At 45.9% G+C, this 16,074-nt stretch overlaps 1 protein-coding gene across 12 annotated transcripts in view; it reads right to left on the bottom strand.

Moving 5' to 3' along the window:
- CACNA1C (calcium voltage-gated channel subunit alpha1 C) overlaps positions 1 to 16,074 on the bottom strand; it is a 628,485-nt gene that overhangs the window by 177,982 nt on the left and 434,429 nt on the right. For 9 of the 12 annotated variants that reach the window (XM_053920860.2, XM_053920863.2, XM_053920862.2 and 6 more), the window contains exons 7-8: positions 14,904 to 15,100; positions 3,624 to 3,727 (exon numbers count right to left, since the gene is read on the bottom strand). In XM_053920860.2, the coding sequence (XP_053776835.1) occupies positions 3,624 to 3,727; positions 14,904 to 15,100 (301 nt within the window). Of the gene's footprint in view, positions 1 to 3,623; positions 3,728 to 4,025; positions 4,130 to 14,903; positions 15,101 to 16,074 lie in introns of all 12 variants that reach the window. The other 3 variants (XM_053920870.2, XM_053920869.2, XM_053920871.2) reach the window with 2 other exon arrangements.

Below are 16,074 nucleotides of genomic sequence, written 5' to 3'. Positions count from 1 at the left end.
GATGCCTGTCCATTGAAGAAATCCTGGGCCCCTTGTCAATTGAAGGCACATGTCTGGAGCCCTCTGTTCATAATCACTTAAAGACAAAAAGTAACTGGATTCCAGAGTCCAGAGACTTTCAACTGATTATAGCTTCCAATACAATTTCAAGAATCTCATCGTCATGGCCATTTTAATTCCAATAAGCTGGCAGCTGAGATTTCTGAAGGGGAAAGCAAATATAACCTGATTCACATCTGTATAACACCAGGCCTGTGGCTTGTGACGATCCACAGATAATGGATCCATGACTGAAGGATACAATTTGAGCATAGGTTTCTGTGCTGGGCTGTAAAATATTATTCTTAATTGAAAGCTGTGGGTGTCATGCCCCCATGCCCCCAGCCTGCAGTGCTGCTGACTTGGGGGCTGTTCTCTCTGAAGGACTATTAATATTTGCAGGCTGGCAGCCCTGGGGTTCAGGGCCCTGCCTGCTTCAGCCATCCAGCGGTGGTTCTGCCCCTGTCCTCCTGAGACTCTTGCTCCCCTGGCTGTCTACAGGAGCCTGACAGAGGCCAGTGCTGCTGCCTGCTCTCCCACTTCCTCACGGTAGCTTCCGCTCTTCACACCACCCCCTTCTGGACTGTAATTTCAGAACACAGGATTAACCATTCAAATTGGTTGGGAGACAGTATAAAACAGAGGTCAGAAATAGAGCTTATAGGTTCACATTGCAGAGTTTAATCCTGGACCCTCCATTTTTTACCTGTTAGAAGTGAGATCGTTTCTCTGTGTAAACCTCACTTCTCTTCTCTGTTACATGGTGATATGAATAGCACCCAGCTCACTGGGTTGTTGTGAGCACAGCATGAGCTACTCCACCAGTGCTCCCAGCACAGTGCTTGGCACGGAGAGTGCTGCTTACCATTAGTGTGTCATTGCTGCAGCGAATTTCATGGGGTTCTGAGATTCTTGAGAGCTTCTGAAAGGTTGGCTGAACCAGGAGCCTGACTGATGAATAAGTGGGAGTTTTATAGCATTCCTGTGGTCCTGCCTAATCAAGACACTGACTCAAAACCAAAACTGCCACCGCCAGGTGATTAGCCAGCAGGAGCCTGAGTCCAGGTTTTGTCACTTCATGGACTCAGCGGGGCCCGCTCAGACTGGCTGGCCCTCTTGACAGGTTAGAGAGAGGGCTCCTTAACCCAGGGAGGGGAGCTGCTCCCCCAACGGACACTTCTTCATCCGAGTAGAGGGTGTGCCCAGAGGCCCAGAAAGCCTTGGGAGATGTCCTGCCAGCCATTCAGAGCTTTGAGCAGCAAGCTGCTGCTCCGGGAATGGGGCAGGAGCAGGAGCAGGAGCTGAATTTGTACATTGCTCCAGGAGAGCAGTGTACAAATTCAAGGACCCTCAGGTGCCGAAGTCTGAGGCCTGGTGTTCCTGCTCAGAGTCAGCATACATGTGAGTATTACTACTTGCCAGGCTTTGGGATAGTGTTTTGACACACCCCTCTCCCTGGGACTGCGTCAGGCTAGGACACAGTCTCCAAATGGATTTTTTCTCACACCAGCAGCTGCTGTCATTTCACGTCTCTGCTTTGATACCACCAGGAGGATGACTTTTCTGGAGGGGCCAAGAAGGACTGAGGGCACATACTCTGCTTGAGGAGGGGCCTCCACAATCTGGTTCCTACTCTCCAATGAGATTCTGGGGAATGGGGGGAGGGGTGGTATTTCACTTAGATTTGTTTCTAATCTCTGGGGGAAGAATATGGAAATATTAGAAAATCTTCTAAAAGTTCAGAGCTCTGGCTTGTGTTACAGGTCAAGTTCATTCAATATACATCCAATGGGTAATGATGGGAAAATGGGAGCCGTTTTCTGATATTTACCAGCAAAGGGACATCATGCAAGTCACTTAACACCTCACTCTCCTCATCTTTAAAAGACTGGGTTGGAATAGTTCTAACTTTTGACAGTTCTATTCGCTAATTCCAGTTATGACAGGCACCAAGTAAACAGTATCATTGTAATGATAGCACCATTATTGAGCACTTACTGTAAGCTAAGTATTTTGCATAAATGATCTTAGTCTATCAACCCAACAACCTACTATTATCTTAATTTTTTTCAGATGGGTAACTAAAGTTTAAAAAGGTGAAGTTGTTCAACATTGTGCATCCATCAAGCGCAGATGTGGGATATCTGAATTTCTTTCTTAAGTGGGTTGATGAGGTTGATTCTTTTCAATGCTTTTGTTGGTGATTTACATATAAACACAAGGGCATTTTCTCGTGTTAGAACACAGATAGGAAAATCCTTTCACCCTCTAGGCAGCTAATCAGGGGTTGTGTGTGTCCTCATCACTCCCACCCCTGAGGGAAGACACTAGTTGCCTGTATGATCTTACCTTGGCAGAGTCATCCTGTCCTCAAAGTCCCTAACAAGCCACCCACCTTGGGAAAGGGTGAGAGTGGAAGCAGAATCCTCCCTTCACCCAATCCCTAAAACTAAATTAGATAATCCTGCTTTGTTTTAGGCTATGGCAGGAGGTGGTAGTAGTTATTCCCAGTTTATTGTTGAGTAAAAATGAAGATCAGTCTTTCTCCTTATGTCTGACTTTCTCCCAGCATTAATGTCCCTGGAGATCTAGGAAAGGCTATTGAAAGCAGCTGGCCTGTCTTGAGCAGAGCAGAAATAGATTGCAGCCCTCCCCTCATAGCCAAGGCAGCAGAGCATGTCACCATGAGCAGGTCACCAGGAGCATTTAGGTGTTAGGCCTTGGCACGGCTGGTATGGGTTTGGGATGAAGGAAGAGGGCTGAGGAAATCTAGGAAGGCCCCTGGTGAAGGTGCCCATCCCTAGGGCTCCTTGATGCCCTGCACATATGCTGCTTCTACCACTTTTTAAATTTATCTGAGCAAAGGCCAAAATTAGGCAGGCTTTATACTTGGAGCTGAGCAGATAAACTGAAAGGAAAGTATATTCCTTCACCTCAGTTCTCATATACTCTAGGGCTTTACACAGCTAAGTGTCCTTTCCATTCAGACAAGGGAATGCCAGATATGGACTTCTCAGTCTACGAATTAGAACCAGAGAGAATGCTATTTTTAGTCTGTATTTGCTTATTTATATCTTAAATCAAACTCTTATTATCCTGGTTCAGCACTGACTAAGGGCTCTCTGAAGTCTTTACTGTGAGCCTGGCACATACTGTGACTGGCTCGAAGGGCCAGGCAACAACCAATCTGCAAGACTGCAGCATATGTTGAGAGCACACAGTCTATGAATCTTCCCTCCAGTTCCAGCTGCCAAAGCCTTCCCAGCCCAAGGGTCACCATGTTACTCCTCGAGTACAAGGAGAAGCACCCTGCCTACCTGAGCAGCTGCACGAGGGAAGGAGGGGCTTGGATGAGCTGGCAGGAGATAGGTGGGCCTCAGTATCTCTTGGTGAAGCCTAAACCAGTGGATTAATCCTTGTACATTTGACCCTCTGCCCAGCCAGGCCAAGGACACTCACTTCAAGGCTCCTAAGGTGGCCCCTTACCCCAGGTTCATCAGAGCCAGGAAAAGAATAAAGCCAGGAATAGCAGAGAGAGTAAATAAAATTGAAAAATCAAGACCTTTTTCCTTGGTCTTGCTTACCCGCTAAGGACACCGAGAACCAAGTTAAGTACAAAAAATGACCCTATGATGATTAGTGTAACAAAATAGATCCAGGGCCAGTCCCTTCCTACGGCATCATTGACCTGGAAGAATGGAATGATAGTTAGTGAGGCACACACAGCAGTCGAGCACGGCCCAGCACCCATCACTGGCTCCAGACACTGACCCACGCAGCGCCAGGACCCAATCATCGAGGTGCAAATCAGAGGCCAAACAGCCGGCCAGCCAATGAGTCAGAATTTGCAGGTAAAGGAGACCTTTCCCCCTGGTTTTCCTGGGCCTTATAGGGTCCCATTCCTGAGGATCCTGGCAATGGACAGAGTGGAACCTGGGACCTTGCTCGGCTGCATTGTAAGGAGGACATAGAAATGGTCAGCTTACCCGCTCAACACACCGAGAACCAGATTTAGAACGAAAAAGGATCCAAAGATGACCAGACTGACAAAATACACCCAGGGTAACTCATAGCCCATAGCGTCCTGCATCTGGAAAGACGAAGGAAAGTTAGGAAAGAGGGAAAGCAGAAGTGAGTCAAAGCGAGAAGGCAGGTAGAGAAGGGAGTGGAGAGAATCTGGAGGAGACAAATGGGGCTAAACTTGGTCTCTGTCTATGTGGATCATGGTCTGTTGCTACCCTCACATTGCATCATCTATATTCAGACTACTTTCCATGACCTTGACCTGAACTGTCAGGGACTTTTGAAAGGCTCTGCCTTAAGAAAGATCTTGTCTGGCTCTCTCTGTTGTCTTATTTTCTGGAACAAAAAATAATTTCCCCAATGTTTTCCACTCACCTGTCTAGGAAGGTGGGGTTGGCTCAAAAAATAATCTCTTCAGCAAAGAATGGTTTTAGCTCATTTGGGTTTACATGGCATTAAATCTTCTATTGCACCCTAAGCTCGGTGTCAGAAGCGCCTCAGCTCTTACTGCGAGAGCCAGAGATCCAGAATCTCCAAGGGTGTGGGGGGTGGGGGGGAGGCCTTCCCGAGGGACTTGACGCCTGGATCTGAGCTGGCCCCAGAATTTAGAGGTGGAACACCAGGGCTTCACCAACACTATAGGCCACAAGCAGGAAAGATGGTCATTTTGGTTTATGTTTTCAGAGAATGGTTCCTGTGACTATAACCACAGCCTAGATGGACACAGCCCTTACCCATGAAACTGTGACCTGTAACTAACTGAATTATGAGACTCCCCAGGAAAGGCTGCAACCCCCTAGAGTAGCTGGAGGCTGTGGTGTGCAGACCTGGTTTCCGTGGGCATTAGAAAGCCACCATGCATTTCCTCTCAGTTCCATGTTCAGGGACTTCACAACGGTAGCTTGAAATTGGCCACGGTGGACAGAAATGGGCAAGTGATACAGATCCGCCCCCTCCATCCTGTGGTCCCTAACAACTGGCTGTCGAACATTCACCAGCACATCCTGGGTTAGTGGGTGAACATGAAGATGAGGGTAGGGCACAGAGCAGCACTTTTATCCAAAAGAAAATTTATTCTGATTTAATTTCTCAAGTCTATTTCTTTTGATGCTTTCTGACAAGACTATTTTAGTCTTATCTTCCAAAAATGAACCCCAACTTTGTCTTTGTGCTTTTGGCTTACAGGAATCCAAATTCCTAAGTACAAAGCTTCCTAAATGATTCACATCGGTGGTTCTCAGAGCGGCGTCCTGCAGGCCAGCCGCTGGAACTTGTCTTGAAATGCACATACTCAGGCTCCATCCCAAAATCTGGGGATTGGGGGGGGGTCCAACAACCTGTGTCTTATCAAGCCCTCCAGGCGAGTCTGATGCACATAAAAGTTTGAGAATGCCTCTGCTCTGTGGATCATTCCTTAACTCCCAATTTTAAATATAAGGACACAGAAAATATTGTGATTTACTACATACCTCTGCTCTGCTGCCCTGCAGTGTTCCTCAAACTGGGACCCAAAGACCACCAGGACCAGAACCACCTGGGAGAGTTGTGAACAAAGCAGATTCTAGGGCCCTTCCCCAAGAATGCGGTGGGTCTCATGACTCTGTGTGTTAATCACCTAGGTGATTCTAAAGCAGGCTGAAGTTGCTGACCACCACCAGGTGCTTGAAACGAGTTCCAAGTGTGCTGGGAGAGTGCTGCCTCCAGCCCTCAGACTCTGGAAAACCTTCCCCATGTTCCCCAGTATGCTGGACAAATACGTTCTTTGCATGCTGAAAACAAAAAAGATCGACAAGTACGAGTGACCTACCTAATCTAACTAATTTGAAATGTTACATTCCAATATATTCTTTGCAAACTTATTAATATTTATCTGGGGTTACTATATTTTAGTTAGAGGAATCTACCAAATGTAGTCATGGTACAAAGTACAAACATTATGCCAAGAGCTTGGGGGTCATTTCTTAGAATTGAGTCAGGGAGGAAAAAAACAATTCCCACCTATGTCTACTGAGCCATGTCAAATTTAATTCAATTTAATAGGAGTTATTGATCATTCCCACTTCCACACACCCTTCTCTGTTTTTTACATAGTACTTATTACTCTCTATTCTATAATTTATTAGTTTATTACGTGTTTGTCTTCCATGCTGGAATGGAAGCTCCATGAAGACTGGCCGTTTTGGTCTTATTTGTTCACTGGTGTATCCCAGGGGCCTAGAACAATGCCTTGCATGTAGCAGGTCCTCAGTAAATGTTTGTTGAGTGAATGAATGGACTTGATATGAGCCAAGGAACTGTGATGTAAAGAGGAAGCCCTTGCTTGAAGGGGTAACAGATGAGTAACAGGCAACCACAATGCAAGGTGATAAGTGAATTTATAGAAGTAAACATGCAGGGTTCTAGAAGCCCAAAGGCAGGAGTGGCTGCACGAGGCAGAAGAAGCAAGCAAGGAAGAGACAGGCCAGGTAGGACAAGGCAGGTAGGGGCAGAGAGGAATCCTGTGATAGAAACAGGGCTTTCCTAAGAACCTGGTAATTGTTAAAAATAGAGCCTACAGCTGGAAAGCTATCCTGGCTCTGGGATGGAGGTTTTTCCCAGGGGCTGAGCACTGAAATATCCAACACAACAGCAGCTGTGAGGAGGGCAGGGCAGAGAGTTCTGTGTGTGCTGGAGCTGCCCCATCACAGGGAGTCTGGGAGCCTCCTTCAGCCAGAAGGTAATTAATTATCTGAGCCAAAGCTGCAAAGGAAACCAAAGCCGCAGAGGCAAGTCTGAACTGCCAGGAGAAAAACAAAGCTGCACTAATAAAAGGAGGAGCGAGACTGGTGAAATGAAATTAGGATGAAAAGCATGGGAGCCATGGGGAGCTCAGGAGCCACAGAGCAGGTAATGGTGGCTATGATGGTCACGTGATACCAGGGTCTGTATGTCACATTTTATTATGGGGAACTGTGAGGTAATCCTTCTATTATTCTTGGTGGTGGTCTTGTTAGTGTCCACGTTGGTCCAACAAGTATTTACTGAGTACCTACTGTGTGTAAGACATTGTATTCTGTGCCACAGTGAAAGCCCCAGGGTTGGAAATGGCCCTGAGATCTGAGGAGGCATCTGTGAGGAGGCTTCTATGGAAACCTGGATCCCAGGCCATGCGAAGCCTTTCCTCTCTCAGATTAAATTCTGCCCTTGAAGGTCAGAAGAGGTCCCTTCCTTCTCCTTAACTTAGTGCTTCTTTGCTCTTTTGGGACAGTGGGGAGGTCAGGGAAAGCTGGAAAAAAAACCCCAACAGCTATGGGCTCTCACCAGAGAAAATGCACATACATGCAGCCCACTGCACATAATCTCACAGGTGTTCTGGGCCCCATGGGGCAGGGCAGTCTAGCCTGCTTGTTCCATGCTAACCATAGGAAAGTGCTTCCTCAAGCATGGTTAGGGGATCGATCAGGGGGTCTGTTCTGAGGAAGTTCCCCAGCTCGGTCTAAGCCACAGACCTCCTCACCTCCCTCAGGACGGCCAGCAGAGGCAGTCCAGGAGGCAACCTCATGCTTGCCACAGTTCACCCTAGTGGCACTGCCCCAGAGCCTGAAAGATGGTGAATAGGAGGGAGGGCTGGTTGTCTCCCTGAAATGAGATCTCTCCTGACTGCTTCCTTATACCCCTTTAATTTTATGAACACTTAACTTCACAGAAAATGTGGTCCTCCTGGCTACACATCTCTGATGAGCCAATAAACCCATGTGCCTTGGAGATTTCCCTGGGCCCTTGTTTAGTCTGCCTGTGCTCTCCTCTGTGCCATACACAATATGAGTGACTTCCAGCATCATTAAGAACCTCAACTGAATGGACCTACAGACCACATCACCCAGAGATATCCCAGAGTTAGCCACAAGACCCATACATACATCCTGCAGCCATGGCCATATCCAGGAGACTCATGGTCTTCATCTCCCCCTTGTTGTCCTATGTTTCTGTTTTGGTTTTGCCCTTGGCTATGGGATAGCTCTTTCAGAGGTTCAAGATGGGGAATAGTAGGTGAGGGGTAGGAGGACAAATGAGAGATTAATGAGCCTCAAGGTGGGATTCCTAAGACCCCATCACTCCCTTAGTGAGCAGTGTTCAGCGGCCACCAGAGGGGGATTCTCTGGTCTGCTTGGCTCTGACCAGAGAGGAAAGAGCCCCTTTATTTCCCCTCCTACTTTCTCTTCTTTATTCTAGGCCACCTACTTTTGGGGGCCTACTGGGTAGAATGCATAGAATGCCGAGTGGCTCTGAAGTAGGGCAATGCTTGGAGTGATGGAGTGATGTCTTAAATCAGTTAGAATGGAGCTATTGAGAAGAGAAAGAATAAATACATTCATGCTTTCAGAAAGTGACCCAGATGGCTGACATCCTTATTTAGAGGTGAAAAAGAACAGGTCCTTGCAAACCATGAAAGCTAGTTGTTTCTCAGGCCTGTAACAAAAGCAGCTCTCTGACTTTCTGAAGGAAGGCCATGGAGAGCCCTCCTGATGTCCGCCATCAGCAGCCTCAGCCTCCAGGACCAACAGCCAGCAGTTGACCCTGCCTTTGCTGAAACAGACCTCACTACTCACAGAATCAGTGGACAAAGGGAATACTGAATGAAGAACATAGAAGACCCTTCTGAAACCAGTATCTAATTCCTTCGGGGGAACCTCAGCCTTAATCAAGGTATATTTTTCTCCAAGAAGAAAAAATAGAGGGAACATCTCCTGGTCCCCATTCCCTCCAGGCCACTCTCGATCTCAGCTGATTTCCATGAGTTTTCAAGTTGTGCCACTTTTTTTTCTGAAAGGTTCATGGCTCGGGCACTGTGAATCTAAAAAACCTGAACTGTTCCAGTGAACACTGAGAGAGGTTGTCATTTGCCAACAAAGGCAGGAGGTGTAAACCCATAAAAGTCACAGCACTTTACACAGTGTCACTAGAGGACAGGATTTGCTGCTGCCAAATGCGCCAGTGCCCCAAGCAAAGACTTGATAAGTCTGTGACTGCTCATGACCTCTGCCACCTTGCTTGCTAGGACATGGGGTGTCCACCTATGGGTCACTGAGTGAGCAGCAAGGCAGGCAACAGGTCTCACCTGCACCTGTTTATCGTTCTGCACAGAAAACCTGCAAATGCCGTGCAACACAGTAAAAAGCCTGGTTTGCGTGGGAAAGACACCAATGAGCTCTAACAGAGAGGAAGGCGAGCCAACAACATTAACGCCTCCATCTACAATCTATTTTAAAAATCACTCAACTCATATGGGATTGTGCACTGACAACCTGGGGGAGGTTAGGAGCCCTGGAGAGTGGAATGGTGGCTCCCAGTATGACGCCTATGTAGGGGACAGCTGGCTCATAGCCAAGAAGCCATGCTTGTTTGTCCTGCGCAGCCACCAGGCATGGGTTGACTATGATGCCTGGTACTGCACCCCCACAGGTGGCCTTTCAACACTTGGGTGAGAGCAGTACTTTTGGGGTCTGTTGAGAGGCTGAAACACAGTTCTATCCAGTCTCCTGAACTGTTACAAAAACTTGCTCTTCCAGGCAGAGGAGCCTTCTCTTGCACTCTTCATCCAGCCTCAAGGGCAGCAAAATCCCACCTTTCCCTGCTCTGGGCCATGAAATGCTTTCCCTGCCCTAACTGAGTGTACTGCTCTGTATTGCTAGGACACGTTTCTTTGTGTGACCCCATCTCTTCAATTAGACCCTAAACTCCTTGGGGGAAGGCCTTTTTCTCCTCCTCACCAGTCCTACCCCAGTCCCCACTCAGTCCTAGGGGCATAGAAAACACTCAATAAATGTTTGTTAAACTGAATTATTGAATAGTAATTACTCACCTAATACCAGTGCAATGAATATAGTAAAGCCCACTAAGTAAATAAATAATAACTTCAAGAGATGCTAATTCTCTTTCTTAATATGATTATGAACCAACTGTTTAAATTTTAGATAACAAGTGCTCTGTGTAAAGCTGGCTAAGTGGGTAACACCCTGAGGCAGACTGAGAGTTAAAGACCACAGGGTCCCTAAGTAGGACCCACCACTTTCTCTACTCTGGTACCTGTTAAAGAGCCAAGGATACTGTTTCTGGATTACTTGAGGATTTTTTCTCAGCTCTACACTTAGAATGACTATTAGGTCATCATAGAATTCAGGTCCACCTTTCTGCTTTCCTGATGCCTTCAGAGTCTCATTTTCTATATTCTATAGTCAAAAGAGGGGGCTTTTTGAAGGAACGGTAGAGTAGGGGAAAAACAGGATAAAACCTGAATTACAACCTGCTTGGATGCAAAAGTCCTTTGTACTAAACAAGGGATACTTCAGCAGCACTGAGACAAGAGATGAGTGGCTTTCCTGTGTGTGTGTGTGTGTGTGTGTGTGTGTGTGTGTGTGTGTGTGTGTGTGTGTGTGTGAGAGAGAGAGAGAGAGAGAGAAGAGAGAAGAGAGAGGAGAGGGAGAGGGAGAGAGAGAGAGAGAGAAGAGAGAGGAGAGGGAGAGAGGGGGGGAGAGAGAGAGAGAGAGAGAGAGAGAGAGAGAGAGAGAGAGAGAGACTGAGACTGAGACTGTGTGAGTGTGTTTGGTAGGAACATCTTCCCAGCATGTCCAGACATGTAGTGGAACGACAAGACAAAGTATAGTGTTGACAACTGAGTTATGACTAAGGTTAGAACATTACACTTTTGTTCCCAAGCTCTCCAGTTGAACCAAAAGTAATCCAGATACTACAGAAGGCACTATGTGTGATTCTAAAAATATTTCCTTTATATGATTTCTCATTAAGTATGCTTTCTAATATTATTTGTAAGCACAATTGCTAATGTTTTTAAATCAGTAGAGGAAACTGGGGGGGGCAATGGGTGTTGGGAAGAAGGTGACCCCAATGGTGGTAAAGTGGGGAAGAGCATGAGTCCAGCAAAACATAGACCAGAGTGCTTTATACTGTGCCGCACAGTATGCACTACTCCTAGGGGCCCTGGAGCAGAAGGGCTTTGGCGGGGGAGAGGTCAACATGATCCTCTTCATGAAGAATTATGCAGGTGTCTGGACTCCTACAGACCTGGAAAAGTGTATTCTTGTGTGGTGCCTGTTCTCACATGTGACCTGCTCCAGGGGTTCCAACTCCAGTTCAGTGGCCCTGTTATTGTGTTTGCCACGAGCATGGATGGAGCTATTTCAAGTGCTGGGCCCAAAGCCAGCACTGAATAGATAACTGGCTGATGTTAAGCTATTTAATTGTGAGCTATGTAGGAGGAATAATGCAGAGAGTTTTAAACTGACCCTAATGTGAGAACCCAACATATCATCTTGATCTAGCAGCCTGTTACATCTTCAGGAAGGCATGTAGCTGAACCTTGTAAGACAAGTAGTCGTGAATCATATGCAGAAGGCTGCTAGGGACATTCAGTTAAAAAACCAAACACACCTGAAAGTAGAATTGGAAAGCAATGGTCCTTCCATACAAACCTAGCTTCCTCCCTGTCTTGGTGCTTCACTGCTTCCAAAGAAAGCTGGCAGTTTTTATGAGATCAGTTCTCCTCCCCTAGTTCTGAAGAGGTGTAGTTTTTCTCAGAGTAAGTGGAGAGGCTTTGGCTAAAGAAGCCATTTCCTGAGGAAATGACAGTCCAAAACTGAGCTTTGTCTTAGTTTCCAAGTCCCCATACCTTGTCATCTGCAGACCTCTGGAACATGGCCCTAAGTACAAGCAATGTTTTAGCTAATTGTTCAGCTTATTGGGTTCTGGACCTAGTATATGGCCAAAGGTTTAATAGCAGGGGAAATATGAAGTCTTACTTGACCGAGTTAGATTTTAGGTTTTGGCCAACTCTTCAAAATCATAACAATGGGGTCAAATAATGGATGTCAGAGAAAAAGGGAAACAGACTCAGTACCTTCCATGGCAGGAGGCAGGTGTCTGCTGTTTGCTACAGTGACCTCCTGAGTCTCTTCTATCCCAGGCAATATCTAGTGATTGAATCAATTGCTTCTTTACTGCTGTGATGATTAAGTCTCTCCCTAGGATCCTCTTAACCAGCTGTTTGGTGGTTCAGAAGGAACCTAAGTCTGGGGTTGCCATACTTGAAAATCTGGGTCAGTCCTTTCCATGTCCTCCAGACTTGTCCCTTGGATGTGAAGAGAAATGTATTCTTCTGGGTAGAAGACCCTACTTCCCCAATTTCAATGAAAACTATCTCCTTAGAGTGGTTCAAATTTAGAGCATCAAAGAAGCACCATTTGAATTCAATAGTTTAAACTTCTGAGGGTTTTCAAACTCCAGCCTGAGCATCAGAATCACCCAGGGAGCTTTTACGAAATGCAGATACTGGGTTTTAACTTTGGAGCTTCTAAGAAAGCTCCATGTTACACTAAAGCACATGGAGATTTGAGAATCTATGGGTTTAGAGATATAGGCCTACAGGCCAGAAGGAGGAATGCTCAAGGGGGAGGATGGAGGAGGGACAGAGAAGAAGGAAGGAAGAATAAAATGGCCATAGAAAGGTCAAAGCAATTAGAGAAATTGCCTGAAAGCAGGAGCATTGGGCTGGAAGGTGCTTCCATCATGAACAGTCAAGTACAAGGCTATCTCTCAGCTTTAGGTGTGTGTGTGTGCCTGTGCATGTGCACGCACACACACACACAACATGGCCAGTTAGGAAAGGTGCTGGGAAAATCAGAGAGAGGAATGTCCCATGAGCCCAGGACTGTTCCTTCACCTCTGACACTTTCTCCATTTCCAGCCTGAGCTCTATCACACACACCCCAGGGGAGAAAGCACAACACAGCTGCTGAAATTGGTAGTTGCATTTCTGTGCTTGTTCTCATTCCCTACTCCAGCTGTCATTATGACAGTATTTCTTTGGGTCACATCTGGCTGTTGGAGTATCAATGACTTGTGGTCGGGGAGAAGGAGGGAGTGATGAAGGAAGATCACAAAAATACATCAGGGCCATCAGCAAAGTAAATTATACCTATTCCCATCAATCCCACACCCACCCACCCACTGCCACCCTGCCCTCAAATTGCTGCCATGGAAGGTGTTTCCATAGCAACTTAAAGCATGGGTTTGAAACTTACATGATGAGGCTCCAAAGCACAGTTCCATACAATGACATTTTCTGGCCACAGGCAGAAATTGCCCATTTGCAGAAGGAGGCTTCTGTCCTTGGCTGGCCTGAGGTGTCCACCCAGGGCAGAAGCACCAGTTAGGGCCACTGGGAAAGTTGATCAGCTTTGCTAAATGAAATAACTTTGCCTAAGCATAACAAGTTCAAATTCCTTCTCTTTGTACAAATCATTTAAAACCAGTTCTTGTTCAGCAAGGGCCTAAGCAATGTTTTTCCATGTTTCATCTTAGTTTGAGGACGGGGTGATTTGACCTTTGTCTTCTTTGGAAGTATCACAACACAGCAACTCTCCCAGCATGGCTGCAGCTGTGCCACCATTACTCAGCTAAAATCTAGTGTGTTTCCCTAGGCTGAGCTTTTCAGTCTGACCTGGATGTTTTTTAGGTCTGAATTCTCAGTACCTAGAAGCACCCCTGGCATGTGAAGAATGCTTAATAAATGTTTGCTCAGTACAGGTATTCAGGCAGGTTCCAAGTAGTCATTTGCAGAGAGCTACAAATTTCATAGCAACACTGGGATTCAGTATGTGGACTACAACATAAAAACTGGGAAGAGAGAGTTTTGAATCAATGAGACATGATGCTTATTTAAAAATTTAGAAGCTACAATATGCTATATCACATCGCTGTGCTGTTACAAAACTTTTCTGATTCAGAAAAAGTCAACACTCCTTGTGGCATTAGTGCTTTTCTATCTGGCCCCTCTGCTTGGTGGGAAGGCATTCCCGGCCCCGCCCCTACTCTCCCCTGATGTAGTGTGCAGGCACTGTTCCCTAAGCAGGCTCTTATTTGGTTTTCAGGATGGCCAAATAAATTTTGCTATTTGCAAAATGCTAGGTGAGATGGCATTTTCAAGAATGGCAACAAACATTTTTCACCTAAGTGTTGGAGAACAACACTGGATTCTGGCAAATAACGTCTCATGCTGAAATAGGAAACAGTATAAAGAATTATATTTTCTGGAGTTTTTACAAATAATGGATTTAACTCTGCCAGAATAAAGAGAGCTCAAATATGGTGTGTATATCTGCATATGGGACAGGCTGTACAAAAATCTGGCACTTCAAAGGTTGGCAAACTAGTGCTAGCTGGTGGGTAATGAAAGGGGCATCTTTAAAGTAAAACATTCATTGCTGAGTGGTTGACACTATTTCCAAATATGTATCACATAAGCAGCAGCCTGTTTTGTTAGCAGTAAAAATGTCAATAATGTATTTGTCTGGACTATTCTAATATGATATAGTAAGATTAACATGAGAAATAAAAATAGCATGCTGTAATGCTACACCATTCAATAAAAATGGCTTCTTTTTAGAGGACCAGGCCTGACTCTTCTCTTTAGCCCTAACAATTAATAATCTATCTGTCTTTTGGGGACAGAGGCAAGACGAGAATAAGAAGAGAGGAAACCCAACAGTGGGTGGGGGAATGAATGGCAGGCAACCTTGTTCCAGGTATTGGGGGCATGCCAGAGTTTCTCACTAGAAACAGTGGAAGACATACTGAAAGATGGCATTTCTCTTAGGCTGGTGGGCAGAGAGAGACTCATTAGGGTGAACATCTCACGCTTTGTCTCTCATAAAAGGCCTGAAAGAAATCAAAGAAATTCATCAACCTCTCCACCAAAATCATGGGAAGGATGAACAAGGAGAGTAGAGGGAAGGAAGTCCTTATAGCCTTCTGGACTCCCTGCCTCTGTGTTTCAAGGTACGTACCCAGTACAGCACATCTGTCCAGCCCTCCATGGTGATGCACTGGAACACTGTCAGCATGGCGAAGGCGAAGTTGTCAAAGTTGGTGATGCCGTGCCTGGGCCCGTCCCACCCGGGCTTGCACACGGTGCCGTTCTGACACTGCCGTCCGTGGCCTGTCTCCAGAGCACAAGGGGAGGGGTCGTCTTCTGCTGGAGCATCTCAAATGGCCAGGGGAGAGGAGAAGAAGAAAGGGGAGGGAGAGACGGGCAGAGAAAAAAGGAGCAAGAAGTCAGAGAGGAAAGGCATAGGATAAGGTTGATGGGATAGGCATAACCACCACGGTAACAGTGATTGGAACACGTTTTCATGCATTCCCCCATGTATGAAGTAAACAATGTAAGGAACTAGGTATTCATTTTAGGCTGCTGTTGATTAAGAATGTCAGTATGTTCAACTAATTATTGTAAAACTGTATTTTAAGCCCAGCAATTGGTTTCAAAGACAGTAAGGTTGTTGCATATTGTTGTAACATGTCAGCCTCATAGTCAAATGGCCAATCAAAAAATAACGATTATGTAACCACTTTGAGTGGAAAATATCCTGGAATATGATAGGAAGTCCATGTTTTATTTTGGTGGTAAAATATCTATAGGCACTTGCATTGAAATACCAGAGTGAGGGTATGCTGGTTGGAAGACTATTCCACACAATTAGACAACAGATCCCATCCAGTGGCACTCTGAGACTATTTGAGGTTCCATAACATATTACATGATACATCACCAGGGATGCAAGTCACTTTGTCAAAGAAGCCTCATGTGGATGAAGGATAAAGTAAATTCTGACTGTGGGGAAGGGACCAACTGTTGCCATCTTTATTACAGCTCTGACCAGGCACAAGCACCGCTGACTGTTTCATGCAGGTTAAGTGGAACCTGGCAGCCCCGCTCTTGGCTCTCCAGCACTCAGATCTTTCAGAAGAAAAGAGTTATTTCCTGACCTCAACTCAAGACAGAGTGCCAGTGGGTGGCAGGGAGACCACCAGGTAGGTACGGACAGGGCCTTTTCAGGAAACAGTTCAGCATCTGTGGCTACAGACAGTGCTTGGGCTAATTCTGCATACAAGAAACAGCTGCTAAAAAGTCAATACATTAAGATGAGGTTTATATTTTTGGTGCAGAGATCATTAGTA

This window comes from Desmodus rotundus, chromosome 3 (assembly GCF_022682495.2).
Source record: "Desmodus rotundus isolate HL8 chromosome 3, HLdesRot8A.1, whole genome shotgun sequence".
In the NCBI taxonomy this organism is placed as follows: Eukaryota; Metazoa; Chordata; class Mammalia; order Chiroptera; family Phyllostomidae; genus Desmodus; species Desmodus rotundus.
Note: the sequence above shows the minus strand (reverse complement) of the source record. Positions and strands in the feature narration are given on the sequence as shown.